Source organism: Erpetoichthys calabaricus, chromosome 11 (assembly GCF_900747795.2).
Source record: "Erpetoichthys calabaricus chromosome 11, fErpCal1.3, whole genome shotgun sequence".
NCBI lineage: Eukaryota > Metazoa > Chordata > Cladistia > Polypteriformes > Polypteridae > Erpetoichthys > Erpetoichthys calabaricus.
This window is the reverse complement of record NC_041404.2, coordinates 148,161,095-148,187,957: the sequence shown is the minus strand read 5'-3', so window position 1 is coordinate 148,187,957 and position 26,863 is coordinate 148,161,095. Positions and strand designations below refer to the sequence as shown.

The following is a 26,863-nucleotide window of genomic DNA, read 5'->3' as shown; positions in this document are numbered from 1 at the left end:
TTATTATTATTTATAAAGAATTCACATGTGACTTTGCTGTTTGTATAGGCTCCACTGCAGCTGGCTCTGAAGTTGCTCATTTGCATGACGGAATGCCAGCACATTTTTAATATTTCAAATACCTGATGCAAATATTCATCTTTATTATGTACTTCTACCTCATGAAGTAAATCATTACATTGGTTATGAACACCCCAAGCTAGGACGGCTTACACTAACTTTGACTTTTTGTACTGTCAACACAATTTTTTTTAAATTTTACTGCATTATGCAATTGAATTTGTCCTTGGGGTTAAAAACGTACATCTAATCTAATTCTTTGACAGTACAATCGGTTGTATTGTTGAGTCACTAAAGTGTAATTTACAAAAAAGTACTGTATGGACTACTGTATTACATACCATCCATCCATCCATTTTCCAACCCGCTGAATCCGAACACAGGGTCACGGGGGTCTGCTGGAGCCAATCCCAGCCAACACAGGGCACAAGGCAGGAACCAATCCCAGGCAGGGTGCCAACCCACCGCAGGACACACACAAACACACCCACATACCAATTATTTTTAAAATTCTTCACATAATATTCAATTTGCTGTATGATTTTATTGCTATCGAAATCATTCGTTTACTTGCCATAATTATTTTCACAAAAACATCCAGATGCGTTATAAATCCGTGTTTATTGTAAACGCGTTTAATTTCCCAGGGCGCGGGACAAGTGGAACGTACGTTTGTTTCCATAACGCAAAACAAAAATACACAAAATTGTATAGCCGTACACGTATTCAATCAGTGCAGACACGCCTCTCAACGTCGCAACCGACTCCACACGACAGCCGCTGGCCTGTGGGCGCCGGGCGACTCGCACAAGTCTGGCAACCCCGTGCAGTTCTAAAATGGTGCGCTGCGGCCCAGCGACGGAATGTCTCGCGCGAACTGCGAGTGCTGTTTTCGCAGTGCCTGCCAACTTGTCAGCTGATGGAACCTGATCACTTCATAGTGGCGAATGAAGACAAATGCACACCGACGCGCGCGCTCCCTCCCTCCTTCCTTCCTTCCCCTCCCCGTACGCTAAGGCTGCAGCTAAATCCATTCACAGTTTCGCCCTGTACGAGGGGAATGCCCGCAGCGCCCCCGCCCTCCTACCGACTCCCGGTTTGATAGACTGCGGGTGCCGATCACTGGGATTTATGCGCTGATACGCGCGATGGGGTTCTTTGCTGGCTTTACTCCCCATGTTTTCCTCCTAGCGAGGTTTAAATAGTCCTTTGTTTACATGCAGTACCTTACTCTGCGGAAGGAGGCCGTAGGTTGTGCTTAGTTTTCTTACCAGCTGTTTCCCGCCTTGACACAGACATCTGATCAGCTGCAAACGCACACGTACATAGAACGAGAGAGAGAGAGAGTGAGAGCGCGCGCGAGCGCCACACACACACGCGCCGAGGAAACCCCATCAGCTGGGAGCCGAAGACACACGCGCGCGCACACACATGAACACACATTCACTTCACACTTGGCCGAAGGAAGGCAGGTAAAAAAATAAGAGGAAAAAAGAAGCAAAGCGGATTCCTGGCGTGCGACTGGTACAAAGGAGGCGACGGAGCAGAAGAAACTGGGGGAAAGAATTATGGAGTATTTCATGGTACCCACGCAGAAGGTGCCTTCGTTACAACATTTTAGGAAAACGGAGAAAGAAGTGATTGGCGGACTCTGTAGGTAGGTATGTGTGTGTCTGGTGTGGTGCCCGCGCATCTTCGCCAGCAGCGAGGTTCGGCCGTGGTCCCGTTGCGTGCATGTGTCTATTTGTCCGTGTGTTCGTTCCACCGGAGTACGCGCCTGTCTTGCACTCCCCGAGTGACAAAAAGTGGCCACGCGCGTCGTCTGCTCATTCGGGGGCGCATTTTGTGGCTCACAAAACACAACCCACGTGGTTTGCGCTCCCAGCCCAGCCATGCTCTCTTCAGCTCGCCAAGCAGTCGGCGGCTACGGCAGCGTCTAACGGGTCTCTAGCAAGTAGGGCTGCCGTCCTTGGCGACTCTACCGTGATTTCCTCACAAGCAATTCCAAGAGCATTGCCCAACGGTTGTTTTTGCGTGAGGGGAGGATCCAAGTGCTTATTGTGGTACGCGGCCATGCTGGAAGAATAACCGTTCAGGGTAACGGTGTATAGTTGTTTTTTTTTTATTTTACATATATCAAGGACTGCAATTTGGGCTTGAAAAAGCGCGGAACGCTCTGTGCAGAAGCGCAGAACGCGCCGTGTTTACGGGGCTCGCCTCATGGCGGGGCACAATTCTGCAGCGTGATTGTGCCATGCTGCTCGCGCACGAGTCGCATTGTTCTCATGGCGTGGGGCTGGACGTCTGCGCCAGACTCCCTGAAGCTGGGAGCGCCGCCGTCACTTGTGCCGACAACTGGGACTACGTTTACATTGTTTTACTAGCACTTTGTACAGCGTCTGAACTCTTGTAACAGACTCTTTAATCGTGTTTGGCTAAAGGGGGTGTGTAAGTCTGAGTACGTCGGAGACCAGGCCTATTTCTGCGCCTGCAGCCCTGTCGAAAAAGAGGCGGAAGAAAATTGCACCATGGGAAACGTGGGCTTCGACTTCGCGCGATGCTTCATGGGAATTGTAGGCTTCATACGTGATGGTCCGTGCTTTCCAAAAAAGTTTCGTGCTGATGGGGTCATGTTTTCCACATGTTCTGGTTATAGAGCGCATGATCTCTTGGTGTTTTGGTTTTATTGCAAAAGGATTTGCTATTTTAAGTCATTTATCAAATGTAAAACTCTTGTGTGTTTTTCATACAATTCCATACCTTTGCACCAGTCTCAACAGAACTTTGCAAATATACCGAACTCGGTCACGGAGAGAGACTGTGAATTTGATTAGACTACTTTGGAACCCAAAAACATGACCCGGTGTTAACTTTTGCGCTCTCTGTTTACTACAGTGAGTTGCTGGAAAAAAATTTCCCCCGATTTTGAGCCCTGAAGTAAATTAATTCAATTTTTCTCTGGTAGAATACACTTCCAGAAATACTGGGGTTTTGGCCTTTTCTGCAGCAGTGAGTTTTAAGGACAGTGCCCTCTCCCAGATTTTTGAGCCTTAAAATAATTTATGTTTGGGAGGACACAGTTTCAGAAATACCATTTGTTGAAAATAGACTGTTCTGCCTTAAATTTACTTACCTGTTTGGTCGGGTATATGCCAGTAGGTATGCTCTCATGAGATTTTTTTAAGGACCAATACTGATTATCAATTTCATGTTACTGTAATTGGTTGATTTTGGTACAGTTTTTTCATTTTTTTACACTAAACACCTGCAGAATCTGTCATGTAAAAACGTTTTATATTAAAGTGGTATTTTTATAATTAAACTGTAGACTACAGGTGTTTCCTGTTCGTTCTTATTGACAAAATTAAATACTGTAAGCTTATTGTTCAGTGACCATCAAAATACTAAAATAAAAATACATTTAAACATACTTATTAAACTAATGAAACATGTACAAAATATCTATACCAAAACAAGGTGCAACTTTTTGTCATAATGACAAGCCACAGTTCTAATAAAATGTTCATGTTTATCAAAAACCTGTAAAAGATAACATGCTTAACAAATTTACGCATAAGATATAACTCCAAATCCCAAGAGCCAAATGAGTCTGTTGTTTACTTCAGAAACCATTTTGGTACTGGTACTGAGGTGCACAAGTTGGTATTCATATTAAAGTCAAAATTTTAGTACTGATCCAACACTAGTGATGACCTGGTTGACATGAGTCAGTGTTGATCCTTTTGACATGGTTTGTGACACTACATGCATACAGGTTTACAACAGATGGAAGAGCACAGCCAATTATTTTCTCTGCAGACCTCGCACGACAGTATGATTTATTTTTGGAGTGGAACATTACTAAACCAACAATGGAGAATGTGATCATAATTTCACTTATGGCTTTGTAGAATTGTACTACAGTAATCTGAGAAGTATTTAATTTGTTTAGTTGGCTTAAAAATTACATCTGCTGTTAAGCCTTATTAATGGTGGTAATTGTGAGATGAGAGAGTTTGTAATAGTTGTGCTAAAAAATTTGAAGGCTTCTACCACATTGTCTGTAGAATCATTAATTTCTGTGGGGGTCTTTGGGAAAGGGGTTGCAATTCCTGTTTGCAAAAGTAAATTATCATTTCTACTGTCTTGGTGGTGTTAAGTACCAGGTTATTGGTAACACATGTCAATTCACATGTTTTCTATATGTTGTAACATTACCATCTGTAATTAGTCTGATAATGATGGTGTCATCAATTAACTTAATGTTGTGTTTCATGCCGTTGGGTCAAGTTTTTGATCTATACCAGCTGTACTGAATATAATTTCCTGGTGGTTTGTTTTTATTGAAAAGAGATTTATTTTTCAGCCATTCTTTACATGGGCGAGTACTTGAATGTGTTACCACCTGGGAAACCCGAGTGCTATAAGCCATGGGTTCCCAATTTCAGTACCGTTATTGCTCTAGGTTTTGCTTCTAAACAGTTATACAAATAAATGGTTCAGTCATTTTTTCTTAATGATATAATTAGTCTTTTTCTTATTTTGTATACAGAATTATTTAGTGTATATACATGTTGTTAAAATTCAGAAATTTGCGGGGTTTTTTGGGCATATCTTTGTGTGTTTTCGCCAAGCATTAATCACCGTCTTTCCTAAACAAAACAAGGACTTATTACAATGTGCATCATACAGACCAATTTCACTTCTGAATAATGTTAAGATACACTCCAAAGTCCTAGCTAGAAGGATGGAGAAATTGCTGCCTTTGGTAATATCACAAGATCAAACTGGATTTATTAAAGGCTGACACTTGGCTTCCAATCTCCAACACCTGTTTAATATTTTCACCTGCAAAGACAAACACCTCGGAGATTTTATTGTTGGATTCAGAAAAAGCATTGGATATGATTGAATGGAACTACCTTTTCACTACATTAGAGAAATTTGGGTTTGGCCCGAATATTTGTGCATGGATTAAACTACTGTATACCAATCCAGAAGCTTCAGTTTGTATTAACAACATTTGCTCAGACTACTTTAAACTAGAAAGTGGTACCAGACAAGGATGTCCCTTGTCATCACTGCTATTTGCAACTGCCATTGAACCACTTCTTTCGAGAGAATTCTTTCCATTGAATTCTCAAGCATACAATATTAGATTGGACACCTTCCCTTTTATTATTGCAGATCAGTTTAAATACCTATGGGTAAATATCACAAGTAAACATCTCTATCAACAAAATTTCGCCGTCTGTATGGAAAAAATTAAGCAAGACTTGCATAGATGGTCAACCCTCCATCTCGCTCTAGCTGGAAGAATTAACGTTGTTAATATGAGTATCCTTCCTAAGCTTCTCTTTTTATTTCAAAACATTCCAATATACATCAATAAATCATTCTTTAAGCAATTAGATTCAACCATAACCTCGTTTATTTGGAACCTAAAACATCCACGTATCCAAAGAGAAACTCTACAAAGACCTAAGACAGAAGGTGGCATGGCTTTACCTAACTGTCAGTTTTACTACTGGGCAGAAAACATACAAGCTAAAAACCTGGACACAAATAGATGAACATATACACAGGCTTGGTCCGCAATAAAAATAAAATCTTGCAGTACTTCTCTATATTCCCTGCTTTGTGCCCCAATAAATGCAAGTTATCACCGATATACTAATAACCCAATTGTGCTTCACTCACTCAGAATATGGAAACAATGTAGAAAGCATTTTAAGATGGAGAATCTTTTATCTGTGGCACCTCTGCTTGAGAACCACCTTTTTCAACCCTCGCAAACATACGCAGTTTTTAATATCTGGAAAACATTTGGGATTAAATTGCTTGGAGATCTTTATATAGACAACATTTTTGCATCGTATGAACAATTCCATTCCAAATTTAATTTTCCAGCAACACATTTCTTTCACTATCTTCAAATTAGAAACTTTGTCAAACAGAACCTGCCTGATTTTCCCCATCTCCCACCTTCGTCTATGCTGGAAAAAATATATGCTCAGTCTCGAGGACTCAGACAGCATTTCTGCAATATATAAAAATATTTTACAGTCCCTCCCTTTTAAAGATCCAAGAGGACAATGGGAAAATGATCTCTCACTCAACATATCAGAAAAGGAGTGGAAGGTAGCAATGCAGAGAATTCATTCCAGCTCCATATGCGCAAAGCATACAATTATTCAGCTCAAAATTATATACCGAACACATCTGTCTTGCTTGAAATTGTCCAAAATGTTTCCAGGGCAAGATCCAACCTGTGAACGCTGCCATCAAGCTCCAGCCTCACTGGGTCACATGTTTTGGGCCTGCACCAAATTAACATCATTGTGGACAAAAAAATTTAAGTGCCTTTCAGACAGCCTTGGTGTCACAATCCCTCCTAATCCACTAACAGCTGTGTTTGGTGTTCTTCCAGATGGGCTTAAAGTGGAGAAGGACAAACAAACAGTGATCGTCTTCACTACACTACTGACACACAGACTTATTTTGCTAAATTGGAAGAATCCTAACTCTCCTCTTTTAAGTCAGTGGGTAACTGATGTTTTATATTATTTTAAATTGGAAAAAATCAAATTCTCATTTAGAGGATCTGTGCAGAACTTTTTCAAAACCTGGCAGGATCTAATCAATAATATTTTAGAATAAGCTCTTAAAGCACTGAGGAAGTAGATTCTCTCCCCATTTCTTTTTCTTCTCCATTTAACTATATCCGCCTATTAAACTCTTCAATGTATTTGTTTTTACTATTTTTAAGTTTTAGTCTGTTGGCCATGCTCTTTCTTGGGTTGATTTGTTTTCAATCCTGTTTTTTTTTTTTTTTTAAATTGATCTATTTGTATGGAATGATTACAATAAAATCAATACAATTTCTATAAAAAGAAAGTCTCTTCTAAATGCAACTATCGTACTAGAGCACATTTCTGAATGACGAATAAGAGAAAAAAAAAAGACAGCTAAACTATCAGATTGATGAGACATATAAGTGACCCACTGATTTGTGAAACTTGTATGAACGAAAACCTTCAGCCACAGTGGTACAGCCTGGCCTGACCTTGGAAACCACTTGTTCAGACAGTTAACTTTTGGACCCACAAACCCTGCGGTTGTAGGTTCACATTCCTCCAAGTCACTTCACCTGCTTGTGCTCCAATTGGAAAAACAAAAGAAATGTATTCAATTGTATTTCAAATATTGTAAGTCCTTGGATTGAGGTGTCAGCCAAATAATGCTTTTAAACACTGTTGCACTGCACTTCAAGTTGTCACTTGGTTTTTTTATGATGGTCTTATTTAGAATGTATAGTGAAAACTTCATTTCTGTCAGCAAGCAGACTCTGCAAAAGTTTGTTTGGCTTGTTAGATCTTTCTAACTAAATATCCATTTAACTCTGTTTTTTAACATGAGTCTTCATATAGGATCAATTAAATACTGTGGAGGGCAGCGCGATCACACACATAGATCATATCCATGTATTTAATAATACATTTAATTGAGGAACTGAATTACATTTGTATTTTTTTTTTACCTTTACATGTCCAGTGAGGACTGTTTTTCTTTTTGGGTTTATGCTGTAATATCAGTCACACTGATGACAATTTACAGTGTACTCTTATTATGCTGCTGAGAGAATTTTAAAAGATCAACATTAGTTTCTGTATTAGTTATTGTACAGTGGACGAAAGCAGAAATTGCTTTTCTAGCCTATAGTGAAAAGCAGAAACTACATTCCTGGCCAATGTCAAGTTAGAGATCATATTACAGTCCTAAAGGCAATGTAGTGTTCAACCTGTGGGGGCCAAGTAACAGACTGTGTTGTTATCGTCGTTGATGAAATGTATACTAAGAAGCAAATGCACCTCTGTGTATTCATGGCAGTTTCCAGCAGTATGTGCAGGTGCTGTGTTTAGTCAGCTAGTTGATGTTGTGCCTTTTGACATTTCCTTATATTGTTTAAATGGTAGCCTCAAATGCAATTTGGTGATGATTAAAGGCTTCATATGAAATAGCTATAAGTTACTTTAAGCTAGTGAGAAGTATGCCCCACCTACCTCTGCTGATGACCTATGGATTTAACTTATTCTTTCATATATCAAATGTTTCCATTTCCAAAGTTAAACTTTTTCTTCTTGTTGACTGACTGCTAAAAATAAGCATTCATAGTTTTGTAATGTTTTACCAATCAAAATGCATTTAGTCCAGTCCATTGTGACGTAAAGTGCAGTGTCTCTTGAACAGCTGTAATGCAGCTGCTGATGTCTAGGGTTGCGCTGTCTGGTTGAGTGTTTTTGTTTTGGTTTGGATCTTTTCTTAATGAATGCAGGACTTCCTCTTCTGATTGCATGAGTTGCTGAATTCAATAATATTTTTTAAAAGTGATCATCGCCTGGTGTTTATTATAGACCAGGTAGTTTTTACTGAGAAGGTTTACAGTTCATACCATGGAAGCTTTTTACTACCACTTTTAACATGGTCTTTTTAATACTGGCGGTTGTTTCCCATTGTGAGGCACTTCAGGTCTGGAGAAGAAATTAGTGCTGATAGACTTTTTTTTCATCTTGAGAAAGCTCTGACGGTTATTGATGCAAACTCTTGATAATTGTGCGCATTTTGGGTAGGGGTAGCGTTGAAGAGGAAGTTGAAATCGCAAAAGTATTGTTTCCAAATGAACACGTTTTGTATTTGGAAAGGATTATTTTGATAGAGGGAGAACTCTGTATTCCCACCTTTGTTTGACTCAACATAGTAATTTTGAAAATGTTTGGGATCAAGGACCACTTTGTCAAAGGTATGGAGAACCACCTATGGCCAACCTCCATTTATTACCATACTTGTTGCATTACAATTCCATCCATCCATCCATTGTCTCCCGCTTATCCGAGGTTGGGTCGCGGGGGCAGCAGCTTGAGCAGAGATGCCCAGACTTCCCTCTCCCCGGCCACTTCTAGCTCTTCTGGGAGAATCCCAAGGCGATCCCAGGCCAGTCGAGAGACATAGTCCCTCCAGCGTGTCCTGGGTCTTCCCCGGGGCCTCCTCCCGGTTAGACGTGCCCGGAACACTTCACAGTTGCAATGAAAAGACAGTTAGTGTAGGCATACACAGGGTTGTTTATTGGAAAGCACTTCCTTAATTTAAGGAAATACAACCAGACATGGTATATTTTTAATATGTTGCTTATCCTGTGTGGTTTCTGTGATGGTCAAGAAAACATTTCAGCCTCATGTTTTCCTGGAGAAGGTGCATATCAAGACTCAAAGTCCACAAACCAGAATGGTTGAAAATGCACAAAGTTAAAGTCTTGGATTACTCTAGTGAAAGGCCTAGCCTAAACCCAATAGATGTGTTGTTGCAGTACCCGAAGCAAGCAGTTTATATTCAAATACTTGCCAATGTTTCTGTATTAAGGTAGAGTAGGCTAACATTCCTCCACAGGGATGTGAAGGACTGATACTAAATTATAGGAAGTGTTTGCAGTCATTGCAACTGAAGCTAACACAACTTGCTAATGTATAAGAGGTCAATTACATTTTACATTCAAGCAGGCGTGGATTGGTTGTGTATTTAGAAACAAAAAGCAACCCGTGGACATACAGTGGTGTGAAAAACTATTTGCCCCCTTCCTGATTTCTTATTCTTTTGCATGTTTGTCACACAAAATGTTTCTGATCATCAAACACATTTAACCATTAGTCAAATATAACACAAGTAAACACAAAATGCAGTTTTTAAATGATGGTTTTTATTATTTAGGGAGAAAAAAAAATCCAAACCTACATGGCCCTGTGTGAAAAAGTAATTGCCCCCTTGTTAAAAATAACCTAACTGTGGTGTATCACACCTGAGTTCAATTTCCGTAGCCACCCCCAGGCCTGATTACTGCCACACCTGTTTCAATCAAGAAATCACTTAAATAGGAGCTGCCTGACACAGAGAAGTAGACCAAAAGCACCTCAAAAGCTAGACATCATGCCAAGATCCAAAGAAATTCAGGAACAAATGAGAACAGAAGTAATTGAGATCTGTCAGTCTGGTAAAGGTTATAAAGCCATTTCTAAAGCTTTGGGACTCCAGCGAACCACAGTGAGAGCCATTATCCACAAATGGCAAAAACATGGAACAGTGGTGAACCTTCCCAGGAGTGGCCGGCCGACCAAAATTACCCCAAGAGCGCAGAGACGACTCATCCGAGAGGTCACAAAAGACCCCAGGACAACGTCTAAAGAACTGCAGGCCTCACTTGCCTCAATTAAGGTCAGTGTTCACGACTCCACCATAAGAAAGAGACTGGCAAAAACGGCCTGCATGGCAGATTTCCAAGACGCAAACCACTGTTAAGCAAAAGAACATTAGGGCTCGTCTCAATTTTGTTAAGAAACATGTCAATGATTGCCAAGACTTTTGGGAAAATACCTTGTGACTGATGAGACAAAAGTTGAACTTTTTGGAAGGCAAATGTCCCGTTACATCTGGCGTAAAAGGAACACAGCATTTCAGAAAAAGAACATCATACCAACAGTAAAATATGGTGGTGGTAGTGTGATGGTCTGGGGTTGTTTTGCTGCTTCAGGACCTGGAAGGCTTGCTGTGATAGATGGAACCATGAATTCTACTGTCTACCAAAAAATCCTGAAGGAGAATGTCCGGCCATCTGTTCGTCAACTCAAGCTGAAGCGATCTTGGGTGCTGCAACAGGACAATGACCCAAAACACACCAGCAAATCCACCTCTGAATGGCTGAAGAAAAACAAAATGAAGACTTTGGAGTGGCCTAGTCAAAGTCCTGACCTGAATCCAATTGAGATGCTATGGCATGACCTTAAAAAGGCGGTTCATGCTAGAAAACCCTCAAATAAAGCTGAATTACAACAATTTTGCAAAGATGAGTGGGCCAAAATTCCTCCAGAGCGCTGTAAAAGACTCATTGCAAGTTATTGCAAACGCTTGATTGCAGTTATTGCTGCTAAGGGTGGCCCAACCAGTTATTAGGTTCAGGGGGCAATTACTTTTTCACACAGGGCCATGTAGGTTTGGATTTTTTTTTCTCCCTAAATAATTAAAACCACCATTTACAAACTGCATTTTGTGTTTACTTGTGTTATATTTGACTAATGGTTAAATGTGTTTGATGATCAGAAACATTTTGTGTGACAAACATGCAAAAGAATAAGAAATGAGGAAGGGGGAAGGGGGCAAATAGTTTTTCACACCACTGTAACTACAGTGCCATGCTAATTAATGTGAAGTTAGTAGAATTTTAACGAGTGGCAGTTCTTACTCAATCAAGCTGAGCATCCAGAAGAATACTGCAGATCCTTCTGTCTTTTATCTGTTCATTTTTTCAATTGTTCTTCATACTACATTGTTTAGTAAAAGAAAGAGCATTAAAAGTTGCACAAGTTTAAAATCATAAGCTTCATAATAGCACTAATGGGAACAACTGAGACTCATAGCCAGTGCCACCATAATCTCTACACCTTTGTAAAACAGTCATGATATGCTGGCAGTGCTGCATTACTTCTGAGCATTCCTCATGACAGCTACATTGTAAGACCTTGAATGTACTATTTTGATAAATTTCTAGAGAGTGACCAGTTGAATGTTGGTGCTTGTTGCATTATAAGAAAACAAAGCACACTCAGATTATCCTGCTGTTCAGTTCTCTGTTCATTTTTTCTAGTTGTGCTATTGTAATATATATAACCAGTAAGGGCGTACTGCACATTAACATGCAGTGAATACACTTGACTTATAGTTTTCATCCTCCTTCTCTGTACGTTTAGCATTCGTTTGCTCAGAGGTTTATGTGCTTGCTGCTTCTGAGCAGCTCTTATTTTCTCCACTCTAGTGGCCCGCTTCTCCTCTTCTTAAGTCGACATCTTTTCACAGTAAAACTGATTAAGTCAGTGTTTGTTTTGCAATTATTTAGTACGTTTTCTTCAATTTTTCACTTAAGCTGGCACTTAAGTGTTCAATTTGCCTCAAGATTGATTACGATATGAAGAGGTAGGGGAAGTGATGTCGAAGGTGGTAGGGATGAGAACAGTGCCCGTACACATGCGCCGCCCTGCTGGCCGCTGCCAAGAGTTGATTCTATAATAAAATAATAAAAAGAGGAATAACTTTGGAGGTTAATCATCACCCCGAAAGCAGATAGTAGACCTCAGGTAGTATATGTGTACCAAGTTTCAGGTCAATAGGTCAAACGGTTTGCCAGCTACAGGTGATTTAAAATTCTGGACAGACAAAGGACAGCCATGGTAGCATATTATATATAAAGATTATCTGTTTCATATTCTGTCTGGATTCTTTTTTAGTCTTTGTACTTAAAGTTGTGTTACAAATATCAAACCTTTAAGAAAACTGGGGGGTTGGTGGCAGGTTTGGCACTCCAGCCACTGTTAAAAAAAAAAAAAAAAAAAAAAAACCTCACATTGTTCCAGTGTGGTGCTGAGGTGTCATCCACAACACTCCAGTCTCAATCCAGGTGGTTCATTGTGTGGTGGGTGCAGCAATGCATGCTTCCAACCTCTAAGAAGATCCTCACGTCTTCTGTACATTTCCTGAGGTTTCATCTAGTGTTATTTTTTTTTTTTAAATGCAGTTCTTTATATGGCCAGATGATGTCAACTAAAGCATATGTTTGGTTTTACTGCTGAAGGGTAGAAATTCCTTGGCTTTGTCTGTGTGTTTAGTGTGGTGTCTGTTTGTCCTTGACAATAATTACACAGCCTAAGGCCAATTTAACCAAAAAGCAGCTTTCAGAATTGTAAATAAAGTAAATACGTAATCAAAGCAAATAACCACATGAATGCACATGTTGTTTTTTTTTTCTTTAGATTTGCTTAGTTCGGTTAGCTGTGACAATTTATGTTAATTTTTTGTGCCCAAGCACATTTATGAACTTAACAGGTAGTGGGCAGTATAATGCATCTGAATTTTCTGGAACTAAATTAAAGATCTGTGGTAGGTTGTGTTTTTTTTTTTTTTTTTTTTTTTTTTTTTTTTTTAACTGAAATAGACTCTTATCCTGTTGATTTTATTGTATGTTAAAGGCCATAGATTTTAAGCAGGATGGAGCTAGTACCTCAGTCTGGCTGTATTGTTTTTGGATAGAACTGTTTTTGTCCCAAGGTGGGAAATTTGCCTTTCTACAAAGCTCTTGAAATAAATATATACATAGATAAGTAAGAAAATAAATATGGAAACACTTTGGTCTGAACACACACTGGAGTGACTATAAAGCAAGAAAATTCAAAAGAAAGAAAAGTGCTGACTTGGCTTTCACAGTCGCAGTGAGGCATTATGCAGATGTATTGCTGTTGGTATAAAGGAGCCCCCGTAACATTTCTTGACACACTTCTATTGAATAATTTGTTAGATGAAGGTACTCAATGTTAGTGTGTCACAAAGAGGATGTGTAGCATTGCTCATAATGATGCTCAGTTTTGTTTTAATTGTTTCCTTCATTGTTACCTCCAGGGGGTCCAGAGTGTGCCTTATAACTTTAACTCTCCTTGCTTGGTTCTGAATTAGTCATCATTAGTTTAAGTTCTGAACAACCATGTGTTATAACTCCTTCATACTTGTGGCATTTAGGAATAAAATAATACTTAAAGTTAGTGGTTTGATTTCCTCAGAATTCCTTAGAAGAGAAGCAGATCAGGTTTTTAAAATGTCTGGTTGGGGCTAAAACATAGTATGATGTTATGCTAACTTGTTAATCACACATAAATCTAGTAGTAGGTACTTTCATGCTGTTTTGAGAAGTGTTTTTTGTGAAAAAGATTCAGTCACATTGTAAACTGCTAAAGATGAAATATATTCTGTATGTCCAGCTATCACTAAATTCTGGGACTGTGATTTGAATGGTGCAGTCTAATCACTTATAAAACTAGCAGTGAATAGAAACCTCTGGCAGGAGCAGAAAGTATATGCTGATTTTTGTTCCACTGTGAAGGACTAATTTTTCTGTTTCTTTTAAGTTTAAAAAATGGATTAATACTAATATTACTGTAGATGTTTATTTCTAATGAGTACCAACATGAAAGAAACTATATTTGAAAATTAAATGAATGAATGTAAATATCAAAAATCTTTCATCTTAATGTATCTTTCCTATATATGCGGATATATTTCTCTAGCTACACGGACAGGTGCTATAAAGTGGGTCGTGTTGGTATAAGTATGAAGGGGGTGAAAATAGTAGCTGATTCATGCGCATCTTTCTGCCTTTTAAGTTTGACCCTCAGGATTTAAATGAATGGAATTCATGGTTTATATACTTCAACATTTTTTTTTTTTTTTTTACTTTTTTTATATTAACAGTATTATTCTCAATTTCACATTTACTTTAGTAAATGATATCCACTGTCAATTTGTGTTATCTTATTACAATCAAATTGTATTAGCTTCTACACAACTAATAAAACAAACCCTTATGGCTGCATACTGTTAAGTAACTTCGTAATGTTTTTTTTTAATAGTGTTTAAAAGGATTTGCTCCAAACCCATTTTGTAAATATTTAAAGGGTGTTTAAATCATCTGGTTGTGCAATTGGAGGCATTATGATGTTTAATTTAATATTGCTGTTTTTCCATTTATTAAATGTTACATGCCCATGAACAAGACAAATGCACAGGAGAAATACTTCTAAATTATTAAGTGTAGATTTTACAATGAGATTTATGGATTTGATCTGTAGAGCAATTTTGGTTGGAGTATTAAGCATCAACATTGTTCACAGTGTCTGATTGAAAATTTGGCACTCTTACTTTATGTTTGAACTATTGTGTAATGGGATTTTTTTTTCTGCTTACAGCCTAGCAAATATCCCATTAACACCAGAGACTCAGAGAGATCAAGAGCGACGAATTCGCAGGGAAATTGCCAACAGTAATGAAAGGCGCCGAATGCAGAGTATCAATGCTGGATTTCAGTCCCTCAAAACATTGATCCCTCATACTGATGGGGAAAAGCTCAGTAAGGCAAGTACAAGCTGCTTTTCTCATTTTTCTGTAAGGTTCTCTTTACACGTACCGAATTAGTTTATTAGTATAATAACAAATGGTAAAATAACGAGTTAAACTGTCAGATAAACTTAAAAATGTAATGCAGTTCTATATTCTGTTATAGATAGCCCTTAGTCTCTGGGGAAACAGTTTTAGGGTTCATAAAGAAGCGTTGTCCTAGTTTGTGTTTTAATTCTTATGATAGCTGAGCTGATAGCAAATGACTAAGTGCAAAAAATAGTACTAACTTTGACTGAGAGAGTTTCTAATTTGCTGCTATCCCATTGACTCTGTAAAACAGAAAGAGGGATACATCTTTAGCATGTAAGACTACCTATTATGTGGATTTCTCCAGAGGAGTCGTCCTGTGAAAGCAAGTCCCTAGAGAAAGAGGCGTTAAAAGTGTTTTTTCTAGGGATGGCTGTTAGGAACTGCATATCTTCTCCTCTTAATGTCCACCATTTTCCCTATCCTAATAGGCGGCCATACTTCAGCAGACAGCCGAGTATATTTTCTCACTGGAACAGGAAAAGACGCGGCTTTTGCAGCAGAACACTCAACTGAAACGTTTCATTCAGGTAAAGTACATGTTTTTCCTTTGAGAGACTCAGAATTAATTGATTTTAAGAGCAGAATAACTTTCAACATTTTAGTTGTACAGGACTGGTCTAGCATGTATGCTTTCAAGAAAGAAGTGGATGCACTGTTTTTTTGAGTAGCTCTTCATTTAAAACTTGCATTAACAATCTGGAGTTAAGTTAGCCATTTAAAACCTTATTAGTAAATAAATAACCTTTGCAAAGTATTCTTTGCTTCTTTTTTAAGCTATGTGAAATAGCATCTTTAATTATGTATTTACACACATGACCTTAAATGATGATCTCTAATCCTTTAGGAGTTCAGTGGCTCTTCACCAAAACGGAGGCGGGCTGAAGATAAAGATGAAGGCATTGGCTCACCAGATATCTTGGAGGATGACAAGGCAGAGGACCTGCGTAGAGAGATGATTGAACTTCGACAGCAGCTGGACAAGGAGCGATCTATTAGGATGATGCTAGAAGAGCAGGTAGAGTTGATTAAGTTGGTTTGTTAGCGGTCTTAAAGCAGTGGAGAGTCAGTACTGTGGGAGATAAGGAAACTCCTAAAAGATGTAACATATTTCTGATAATTCATTGCATGTATATGATAACCACATAATTTCACTGAAGGGTCATAAGTAGGAAGGTAATCTTCAAGACCTAATCCAGTTCTTGGGGTCTGAGTGCAGAAAACTAGAAACTTTTAGACAACATGGCTGCTACTGTTAGGTGCTTGTCAATGTTTTGGAAAGTTCGGATATCCAAGCACAAAATGATGGTTGAGTGCATAGGCACGCACATGTTATAACAGCATATTGCTTCTTTTTTTTTTTTCCCTTTCTTCTAATTTTACATTTATTTGAATACATAAAGATGTCTGGAACAGACAAAAGCAAGGACTAAAAGTACAATGACATTTATTTACAGTATTTGTGTAATAAAAGTTGCTTTGACATTTTGCTTTACTGGTGGCTGTAAATTCTGTTTTAAGTTTTGCAAAGACTGTAAAGTTGTATAGCATTTCAGTCTTTATCTGATTAGCTGACATTTTTAAGATCTGCAAATGGAAGAGATATGTCCAGTAGTTTTAGGAATTATAGGAAGCAATCTGTTATTTACCACAAACTATGTGCTTCTAGTATAAGGAAACAAAAATTCAAGTTTGCTTTTCGATTACTAGCTTAGAAAGGAATCTCTTAAGTTCTGACAGTTTTCCTACAATGTACAAATTGACTTTGCAATATAGTAAAACAACTTATAAAGTAAAAAGAAGACAATAAAAAAAATCCATTAACGATCCAAAGGAATTTGAGTAAAATAAGAGTGCTGTGTTTTATTTGGTAGGTGTTGTCAAACATTTCAGTGCCTCAGAACGCTTCATGCTGTCATGCCTTATGCAGGAATTAAGTGATTGGTTTTAACTTTAATATTAATAATTAAGTTTGTACAATTTATATGGAATTTGTGTATTATGTCATGTGCACAATATAATCTGAAATGCTTCCTGTTTTAAAGTGATGAAGACTCATTGAAAAGAGATGATTGTTGCCATCTTAGACTTCATTTTTATAGATTAGAACTCTGATAGTTCTCATTAATGGTAACAAGCAGGAATTTGAAGTGCCCTTAAACTGTATCATACTTTTTATCTAATAGGTCCGCACACTGGAGGCCCACATGTACCCCGAGAAGCTGAAAGTGATTGCACAGCAAGTGCAGCTACAGCAACAACAAGAGCAGGAACAGACACGTCTGAAACAGCAACACGACAGTTTGGATAGAGATCTGTCCATTCGGGCCAGCCAGGTAAGTAGATTGGCATTGAGATCAAGGAGGAAAGCTTTGCACATGTCTATAACAGTTTTAAAAAGCAATTTCAGCTTTAAATTGCGGTAGCAAGTAAGAATACCCCTTGACGTTTTGCTTCTTTTCAGATATGTAAAATATCTCATAGCAATGCAGTGAGGATCAGAATATCAATAAACTAAGGTTACCTAATCTAATTAACCTATAATTACAAAGTACAATATCTAATTGGCCATCATCAGCATAAAAGCAGTATACAATGATAGTTCACTTTTGGCTTCAAGATCTGTTATTTCCCTTTATGTTAGGAAATAACTTCATGTAAACATTTCGTGTAATTTTATAGAAATAGTATATATTGGCTAGGAAGGATCAACGCCTAGCATTTTAAATAGGGTTGCTTAAATTGTGTGCTTTTTGTGGAGCTTTTTTGCATGTTAACCTCCCATAGCATCTCAGTATAATTTAAAAGTGGGCTTTGACTTTTTTTTTTCTTCTTCAGTCATTCTCTTGTGAATTCTCTGATATTTGGTGTAATTCATAGTTGACAGTCTCAGTACATTGCCAGTGCCTTGAAAGAATATCGCATCTCTAGAGTATTATGCGGTTACCATACTTTACAGATAGTCCTTCAGCTTAAATGCAGTGTTTGGTTGATGTCTATCTTTCTGTTCAAATTAGATTTGAACAGAAACAGTTAACAGAATTTGATTTACTGAGGACCAGCATAAGTAAAGAAGTACTTAACCATAAATCCTTCAGTACAGTAAGCAGTCATTAGATTAAATTGTGATTTGGAGATCCATAAACTTCAGTTGAAATGGAATTGGAGTCATGCTAACAGGTCTAGATAAAAGGACTGCAGTTAATGACAGTCTTACAGGTGGTACTCTGAAGGTCCACACTCATTTGAAGCTAGCAGACTTCGGGTTATTGGTCACTTCACCACACTCTTCCTTTCTGGATTTAGTGCAATTCAATGATAGGTTACACTATCTGACAGATCTTTCCAAAGTTTGGAGGTCCTGCTATTTAGGGCAGTAATTCCTAAAGTCAAGTTTTTTTGGATCACTTGCATCTTCTGTCACAGTGTGTGCTTTGAATGTTATGAGGTATGAGTTGTTTTTAGTCATGGAAACCAGTGTCTTTTAATAACACTTCCTTTTAAGAAAGAATTATGAAATTTACTCTAAATTTAATTAGAAACTAAAATAGAGAGTTGACAGTATATGTTATATGAACATATTTCCTAATTCTCGTGATGATCCTTTCAGTAGCATTTTAAATTAACCATAGGCTGGAAACAGAACAACTAAAATAGCTTGTGAATGAAGTACTACACTAGTGTCTATAATATCTCAAAACTTGTCTCTTATATTTCATTTTCTGTGACTTACATGCAATTCCCAGGGAAAAAAGTAAATTTGATGGAGTAGTGGATTATACTTTTGGACAACTAACAATTGTGTCTGTCTGTGACAGGAAAATAAAAGAACAGTGATTGTACACACTTTACAAAGATGAATTTGATGAGAGGATTATTATTGAGCAGACCTTGTTTTGGCAAGTGTAAATGTGAATTAGCAAAGGATATTAGGAACTAAAGTGATCCTTAATGGAATTTGCAAGATGTTCACTGGTAGACTGTGTATATGATACTACTTGGATGCATGGCTGTACTTTAACATGTTTTCTCTCTTTATCTTTATGTACAGCTTTTATCATCAACTACAACTCTGGCACCGACTCACCACCCTACTGTAATTGTGCCTGCCCCAGCTCCTCCTCCACTGCCACATCATGTGAATGTAGTAACCATGGGGCCAGCCTCTGTAATTAATACAGTATCTACATCACGACAGAACCTAGACACCATTGTGCAGGTAGGAAGCAAGACATTACGATTGTGCTGCTTTTGTACTAAAAAATAATTTTGTCTGTTTTAAAGGAACATTTTTTAATCAGAGTATAGCATCAAGTCAATAAAACGTCTGGGATATTGATCTGGTCAGTTAAGTAGCAGAGGGGGTTGTTAATCAGTTCCAGCTGCTTTGGTGTTAATGAAATTAACAGGTGAACTAGAGGGGCAACAATGAGACAACCCCCAAAACAAGAATGGTTTAATAGGTGGAGGCCACTGACGTTTTTCCCTCATCTTTTACTGACTGTTTTTTCACTCGTTTTGTATTTGGCTATAGTCAGTGTCACTACTGGTAGCATGAGGTGATACCTGGACTCTACAAAGGTTGCACAGATAGTCCAACTTCTCCAGGATGGCACATCAATATGTGCCATTGCCAGAAGGTATGCTGTGTCTCCCAGCACAGCCTCAAGGGCATGGAGGAGATACTAGGAGAGCTGGACAGGGCCGTAGAAGCTCCTTAACCCATCAACAGGACCGGTATCTGCTCCTTTGTGCAAAGAGGAACAGGATGAATACTGCCATTGCCCTACAAAATGACCTCCAGCAGGCAGGCCATTGGTGTGCGTCTCTGACTGAACAATTAGAAACCGACTTCATGAGGGTGGCCTGAGGACCCGACATCCTTTAGCGCAAGAGTTCCCAAAGTGGTCGATATTGACCCCTTGGTGTCGATTTGAACTTTCTAGGGGTCGATAGTTTCAATGAAAAAATTTGGGGGTCAACGACAGCAAAAATAGACCCCTTACTACTGCTATTTGTTTGTTACTTCAAAATATCTATGATTCCAATAGGTACCTAATTAAGAAGTAAAATCATTTAAAAAAAAACACATTACATACCAAATTTGCGAACGAAAAGGTAAAATGTGTCATTAAAAGAGTCACACGTAAGAATGCATGAAAATACATGTAGCACAAACATGTCTGTTCATTGTCTTATCGAACATATCAAAGCAAGTACGGATATGAAAAACCATTGCCTGTAATTAGGGGGTCGACGGTTTTAAAAGTTTTTGGTAAAGGGGTCTGCGGCTGAAAAAAGTTTGGGAACTCTTACTTTAGCGGGTCCTGTGCTCACTGCTCAGCACCATGGAGCTTGATTGGCATTTGCCATAGAATACTAGAATTGACAGGTTCACCCTGAGCACATGTGACAGACGTGAAAGGGTCTGGAAAAGCCGTGGAGAATGTTCTGCTGCCTGTAACATTGTTTAGCATGACTGGTTTGGTGGTGGGTCAGTGGGAGACATGTCCATGGAGGGACGCACAGACCTCTACAGGCTAGACAACGGCACCTTGACTGCCGTTAGATATCGGGATGAAATCCTTGGACCCATTGTCACTCTACGCTGGTGCAGAGGGTCCTGGGTTCCTCCTGGTGCATGACAATGCCTGGCCTCATGTGGCGAGAGTATGCAGGCAGTTCCTGGAGGATGAAAGAATTGATACCATTGACTGGCCTCCATGCTCGTCTCACCTCAATACAACAGAACTCCTCTGGTACATTGTTTCAGTTCATCCGACGCCGCCAGGTTGCACCTCAGACTGTCTAGGAGCTCAGTGATGTCCTGGTCCAGATCTGGGAGGAGATCTCCCAGGACACCATCCATCGTCTCATTAGGAGCATGCCCCGAACTTCAGACATGCATACAAGCACGTGATGGCCATACAAACTACTGAATATGATTTTGAGTTGCTGCAATGAAATTTTGGCAAAATGGACTAGCCTGCTGCTTCATTTTGTCACTTTGATTTTCGGGGTGTCTTTGAATTCTGCCATCTGTAGTTTGATAATTTTCATTTCCTAACACATTACCTAGTCCATATCAGTATAGATATTCAGCATGATTTTTTTTTCCCATTGAGATCTGATGTTTTCAAAGTGTTCGTTTAATTTTTTTGAGCAGTTTAGTTTCTCCCATATATCAAGTAGTGTGGCCCAAGCAAACCTCCCCACTTTAACACCATTCCAAAAATACTCCCTTCACACTTTGTCAATCTCTCAGGCCCACTTCACTTCTTAACATTAAGCCCTCATCTCAAACTAGCCTTCTGACTTGTTCATATCTTTCCCCAATACTAGCTAGAACAGCATGCCAGAATCAACTCCTTTCTTTGGCTACACTTGTGGCCTCAGATGTTCTTACACACATTAGGCCTAACCTTCTTGAGGAAGTTCGGGACTACTAGCTATAGGCTTAAGAGCCTCCTACCTGATTTCTCAAACCTCGCCATTAATTGGACAGCATGATCTTCACTTTCCTGGCCTTGGAAGGTTGTGTTGCTTCTCATCATGCAGGATGTATTCTGGCCTCTTTTTGGCCTTGTTTTCTTTTCTGTGCCTTTGAATAAACAACTTTTGCAGGAGCCCAGTGAAACTTTGCAATGTATGTATCTAGTCAATATGAATAATCTTTGCCAGACACTCTCTGTAGTGAGCACCATTTCCACACAGAGAAGTTTAGCAGTAAAATATGTGAATCCCAGTTGCTTAGTCACTTGGCTTTCATTATCTAAATAGTGATGCAGCCTCAACAATATGAGACTGTTGTCTTGTGTATTATCTATTTTGACATTCAGTGGACTTCTTGTAGCCAATCAGTGGTTAGTCCAGAATATAGACTGAGAGTTTTTTTTTTCCCTTGATCTAGGCAATTCAGCATATTGAAGGAACACAGGATAAAGCTGGAGATGAAGATCAAAGAAGAGCAGTGATTGTGACCCCACTTCGGGCCTTCCCTAATGCTGCTGACTCAGACACCGCATCTGACAGTGAAGAAGAAGAGAGTGATGATACAGGACGGAGCAAGGAGAATATGGTTGAAGAAAGGGCACTTCCCTGATTGGGGTAGGGTGGAAGATGAGGAGGAGGAGGAATGGTAGGGGGGCCAATAAGCCTAACTTCTGCGGCTGCTGCTCCTTCTGCTGCTGGGGAAAGATCCTCTCAGAGCAGAGTCGGCTGAATTTTGAAACCTTAAGCAAGTAGTTTTTCCTTTTTATCTATGTTTTAAACTTCTGAATACTGTATGAAACCAAGAGAAAACAAAACATAAGCCCCCTCCCATACTGCTTGTAACATTTTGTGACAGAAGGCTGAGTGAGGGAGGTTTACACACAGCTGGAAACTGTGAGGGACTTCGTTTTTATTTTTTAAAGCCTTTTTTTTTTTTTTTTAATTTTTTTAAGAGAAGATGGTCAGTCTTGCAAGACATGCCTGCATGTTTAATAGCTGAGAACTGACTGTTCTGATAGGGCATTTGGGACGGTTAAGTGAAGCACTTGGCCTTTCACCTCCTCATTCATTTTGGGTTGCAAGGTTGCAAAAACTAAGTGAATGGGATGCAGTGAACAAAGGAAAAGTAAAAAGCTTTGAGGTTTATATTTTGTATTTTTTTTCCTGTTGGTCTACTAATGGAAGGCTAAGCTGCTGTATTGGGGTCAGCTTAATATCAGAGCTCTGGTATTATACAAAATAAGCTATATGTTGACTTTTTCTGGACTTGGAAATTGCTATGTGATTTCTGTAGTCCACAAATGTAGGGTATACCTGAGCAAACTGTTTTGTTTCCTGGAAGAGTCTCCGAGCTATCTTTTGGTACATTACTACAAGCAAGAGACAAACTTTCCAGTGACAGAAAAATATTTTTTAATGAAAATAATCTTGCCAACCCCTTCTTCCTACATTATTTGGGGATTATGAGAATATTGGATTCCTTCCCTGCAGCTTTGTATTCCCCAGATATGCATTGTTTTATAACCTAATGCAGATTTTGTCTTGACATTCCCTTTTATTTCTGTTTAAAACATTTTAATTCCCCTGACCAACAATATCTCAAGATTGTTTCTGACAGTTCCTCAGTATAGGTCTGTAAAATCTAAGGCTTGTTAAGCACTTTGTTTCTTCCCAGTTTATCCTTCTCAAAGTCCCGTCTGTATGTGTACTATATATTGGAGATGATTTTTTTTTTTAATATAAGTATACAGAAAAATCCTTGTGCCCTGCCATTCTAAAAAAATGCAGCTCCATCAGGGAATTTTGGGGCTCAATTTGTAAGTGGATGGCACGGTGTAAAATTTTTTTTGTTTTTTTGTTTTGTTCTTGTCTTTGTGACATTTTTCAAAGTATTGAACCTAATGGCATATGTCTGTGTAGATGTTTGTTACAAGTCTGATTTTGTACCAGATGGGTATGCCACAGAAAGCAGCTGACAACCCAGTAGAATTTAGCTGAACCTTTCCATTACACACTATCAGTTAGCACTTCAAGAATATTTTTCTTTCCAAATAATGTACCAGGAAGTATATTTGATATTTTGTGAAAATAGCAGCTTTCTGTGGAAAAATGAACTTTTTCCTTCTAAAAGAAATTAGTGTGCATTAATGCCCTAGCTGGTGACACCAGGAAGAGTCATTACATTTCTGAATATACATGGATATTGGTTTACTCTTTCTGCCTTTTGTAAAGTTTACAATTTTTAATTTTGAGTGAACAAGTTTACATGATATTTTAGAACTGTGTCAGTCTATGCACGCTCAAAACGCACAATCATATACTGAACGGCCAGTACCACTGCCCCACCCAGAGCTCCCAGCAAACGGTAATCACTTCAAAAGCAAATTTTTATCTGGATATTTGTAATTTTCCTTGTAGGTTTAAACTAGCAAATATATGGTAATGTAGGATTTTTATTTTATAACAAAAGAGGGTTCTGAAGAATGTTGGCACAATGTAGTGTACTGTCATTTCTTTAGCTGATTAAAATTTGGTGTAGGATACAAATTTTAAGCTAGTAGTATGTGGGGCTGTGATCCCCAATACCTCCTAGACTTTGGTTTGAGTAACACGGACAATGGATAAAATTTAAAACCAAATGTAGGGAGTGCTCTGGGCTCATTTGACTCTAAATAATCTCATGATTCTTTATTCCCTTGTAGTGTATGTTGTGTTTAAAGTTTTGGCATATCAGTCTGCATTTGGTGATTTATAACATTTTTGTAATATGTTGTATAAAGCAATTTATGTTGGAATATCAGTCATTTAACACCGTTTAACTCCTACAAACATTGACATTTCACAATACGTAGTCTAAATATCACTTGTTTCAAATTCAAATTTTTCACAGTTAAAAGAGGGTGGTTTTGATTGTAATTTACTATAGAGAATACAGTTTATAGAAACATCTATTTTAGATAATAGCTAAGCTTAAAAACAAGACGTGCCACAAAGTGACACTGGGTAATAAACTTTTTTTTTGTCTTGGGTGTCTTGTTGGCTTAGGCAAATTCTACATCCCTATTGGGGTGTCCATATGTACTGGTGCTACTTGAAAACTATGGCACTTCTTAACTTTGCTACAACAATTTGTTGCTTTTTAATTTTTGGCCTTTTTTCTAAAGCTAAACATCTAATTGATGTTGCACATTCAAGAGAAACTGTAAGTCCAATAGGAAGGGGAGGAACAGCGTTTAATTTGCTCCAGGCAGGTATTGTCAGATATGGTTTTAAGTGGTCTCCAGAACTGGAGGTTGTTGTCTCATTCAGTATTGTAGTAATAATAATAATCTTTTTTCTACTGCTTGCAAAACTGTCTAGGCTGTTTTCCTTACATCTAAATTGCTTCTGGCCAAAACTGGTATATTCATTGAACAGACTTGTCATGTCAGCCTTGACACACAAGTGATGGCTGTGCATGTTTACTCAAGCTTTTCATATTTTCAGAGCGTTCTGGCTCCAGATAGTAATGCCAGATAGTCCATGGAGGGGTTAAAATCATTTTGGAAACCATATTAATTTACATTTGGTTTGTTAGCAGGGTATTAATCTAAGCTGCTGTAAGTCATATGGTGACATTTTGCATTATGGTTATCAGAATGGAGGCAATATTGACTTTTTTAACCTTTTCCTTGGGGTGTCAATTAGTTTTATACTTTTTTTTGCAGATTGAAATGAGCTGTTGGAAATTAGGACTGATTGAAATGTAAGGTTGTGTCTGTCAAGTTTCTTTTCTCTTTTCATGATTGTGGTTTGGTGGCCATTGACCTGTCAAAGGTCACTTTTCATTTTAAAATAATATGCTTTTATAACCAACTTTGCATAAAGTCAAGGAGTTCAGGACTGTTCCTCTTGCCACAGTAGTTATCTGCAGGGGTTCGTTGTAGCCAGTATTCCACCTTTTGACACTGAAGTCCATTAAATTGGAATTTGTGTGTTCTGGTTTGTACCCTCGGCCAGGAAAAGAACGTACTGAGAGAGAGAGAGAGAGAGAGAGAGAGAGAACTTTTTTTTAGCAGTAAGTCTGTAATAAACAGGCTCAGGTGAGAAGGAATTCATGAATTAGCTGTTTCACTACACCTGTTCATTACACGTGGACATGTTTTTAAACAAAAAAAGGCATTTGAGATAGAAGGTAAGCTCTTAGCAAGCATTCTTACTAAATTTCAGAAATGGATAATTTTGAGTTCATATAGTGTGCAAGGCTCTCAAAAACAAAATACTGGAATTTGCTTCTCTTAAAAGGCTGTATGGAATTGGACACCAAAACCACCCCAGAAACATGGGGTTCACCATAAGGCCACAGGTTTCTTTTTCATATAGTAAAAGACTAACGATTGCTCTACCTGAGGAGGTGGGTGAGAGCAAAGTTTGCAAGAGTTCACCATTATAAGCACTTAAATTTTGTGATCATTTCTTTAAGAAAGATTAGTCCTGGAAATTTAATGGGAGTGTTCATCCCCAACCGTTGCCTCCTTCTCTGTATCAGTCTATTTTCATTTGGATTTGTACAGTGTGTCACTCATTTGTAATCCCCTTTTATTACAAACCTTTTACAAATCTTGATGTTTGTGGGGGTTTTGTTTGTGTTTATTTTTTTCTTTTTTTTAATTTGTTGAAAAAATGTCCTTGTCATTGAAAAGCTATTCTATTTTGTTTAAAAAATATTGGAAAAGGCCTGTGCCTTTTAAAGAAAAACAATAAAATTTGTACTTTGTTTTTTAAATGCTTTTTGTTTGTTTTATTTTGCTTGTATATGCTTCACTTTATGTCAGAACTGCTTTATATTTTGGGGCTCTTAACAAAATGACTCCTTGGAATCCTTTGTCTGGAACCACTGTAGTACTTACCTGCCAAAGCACCCGGTGTTGCATGGGTATAAATGGTTTGGGGAGGTAAGGAGCAGTCAGTCATTTTCTAACCCACTTTGTCCTGAACAGGGTCACGGGGGTTCTGCTGGAGCCCATTCCAGCTAGTATAGTGCACAAGACAGGAACAAACCCTGGACAGAGCGCCGGACCATCGCAGGGGGTAAGGAACTGACTTTTGAAAATTTATCACAACCCATGATGAGACAAAAGATGTAGTCTTGGACAAAAGCAGTAATCCTGCTAGACAAACCATTATCCAAATTTTTTTGATAAGAAAACGCTGTAAATACCTGTGGTCTTAGATGAGATTCTGCTTTACCCGGTGGTAAGCG

The 26,863-nt window shown here is 38.5% G+C and overlaps 1 protein-coding gene across 1 annotated transcript; it reads left to right on the top strand.

Annotated features, from left to right (window-relative positions):
• The first annotated feature begins 1,185 nt into the window (after nucleotides 1-1,185).
• Nucleotides 1,186-26,386, top strand: tfap4 (transcription factor AP-4 (activating enhancer binding protein 4)). Its single transcript, XM_028814306.2, has 7 exons — nucleotides 1,186-1,717; nucleotides 14,892-15,057; nucleotides 15,561-15,659; nucleotides 15,977-16,147; nucleotides 17,316-17,465; nucleotides 19,181-19,348; nucleotides 22,040-26,386. Exons 1-7 carry the CDS (start codon nucleotides 1,629-1,631, stop codon nucleotides 22,229-22,231), a joined length of 1,035 nt encoding a protein of 344 aa, XP_028670139.1. The 5' UTR covers nucleotides 1,186-1,628; the 3' UTR covers nucleotides 22,232-26,386.
• The last annotated feature ends 477 nt before the right edge of the window (nucleotides 26,387-26,863 follow it).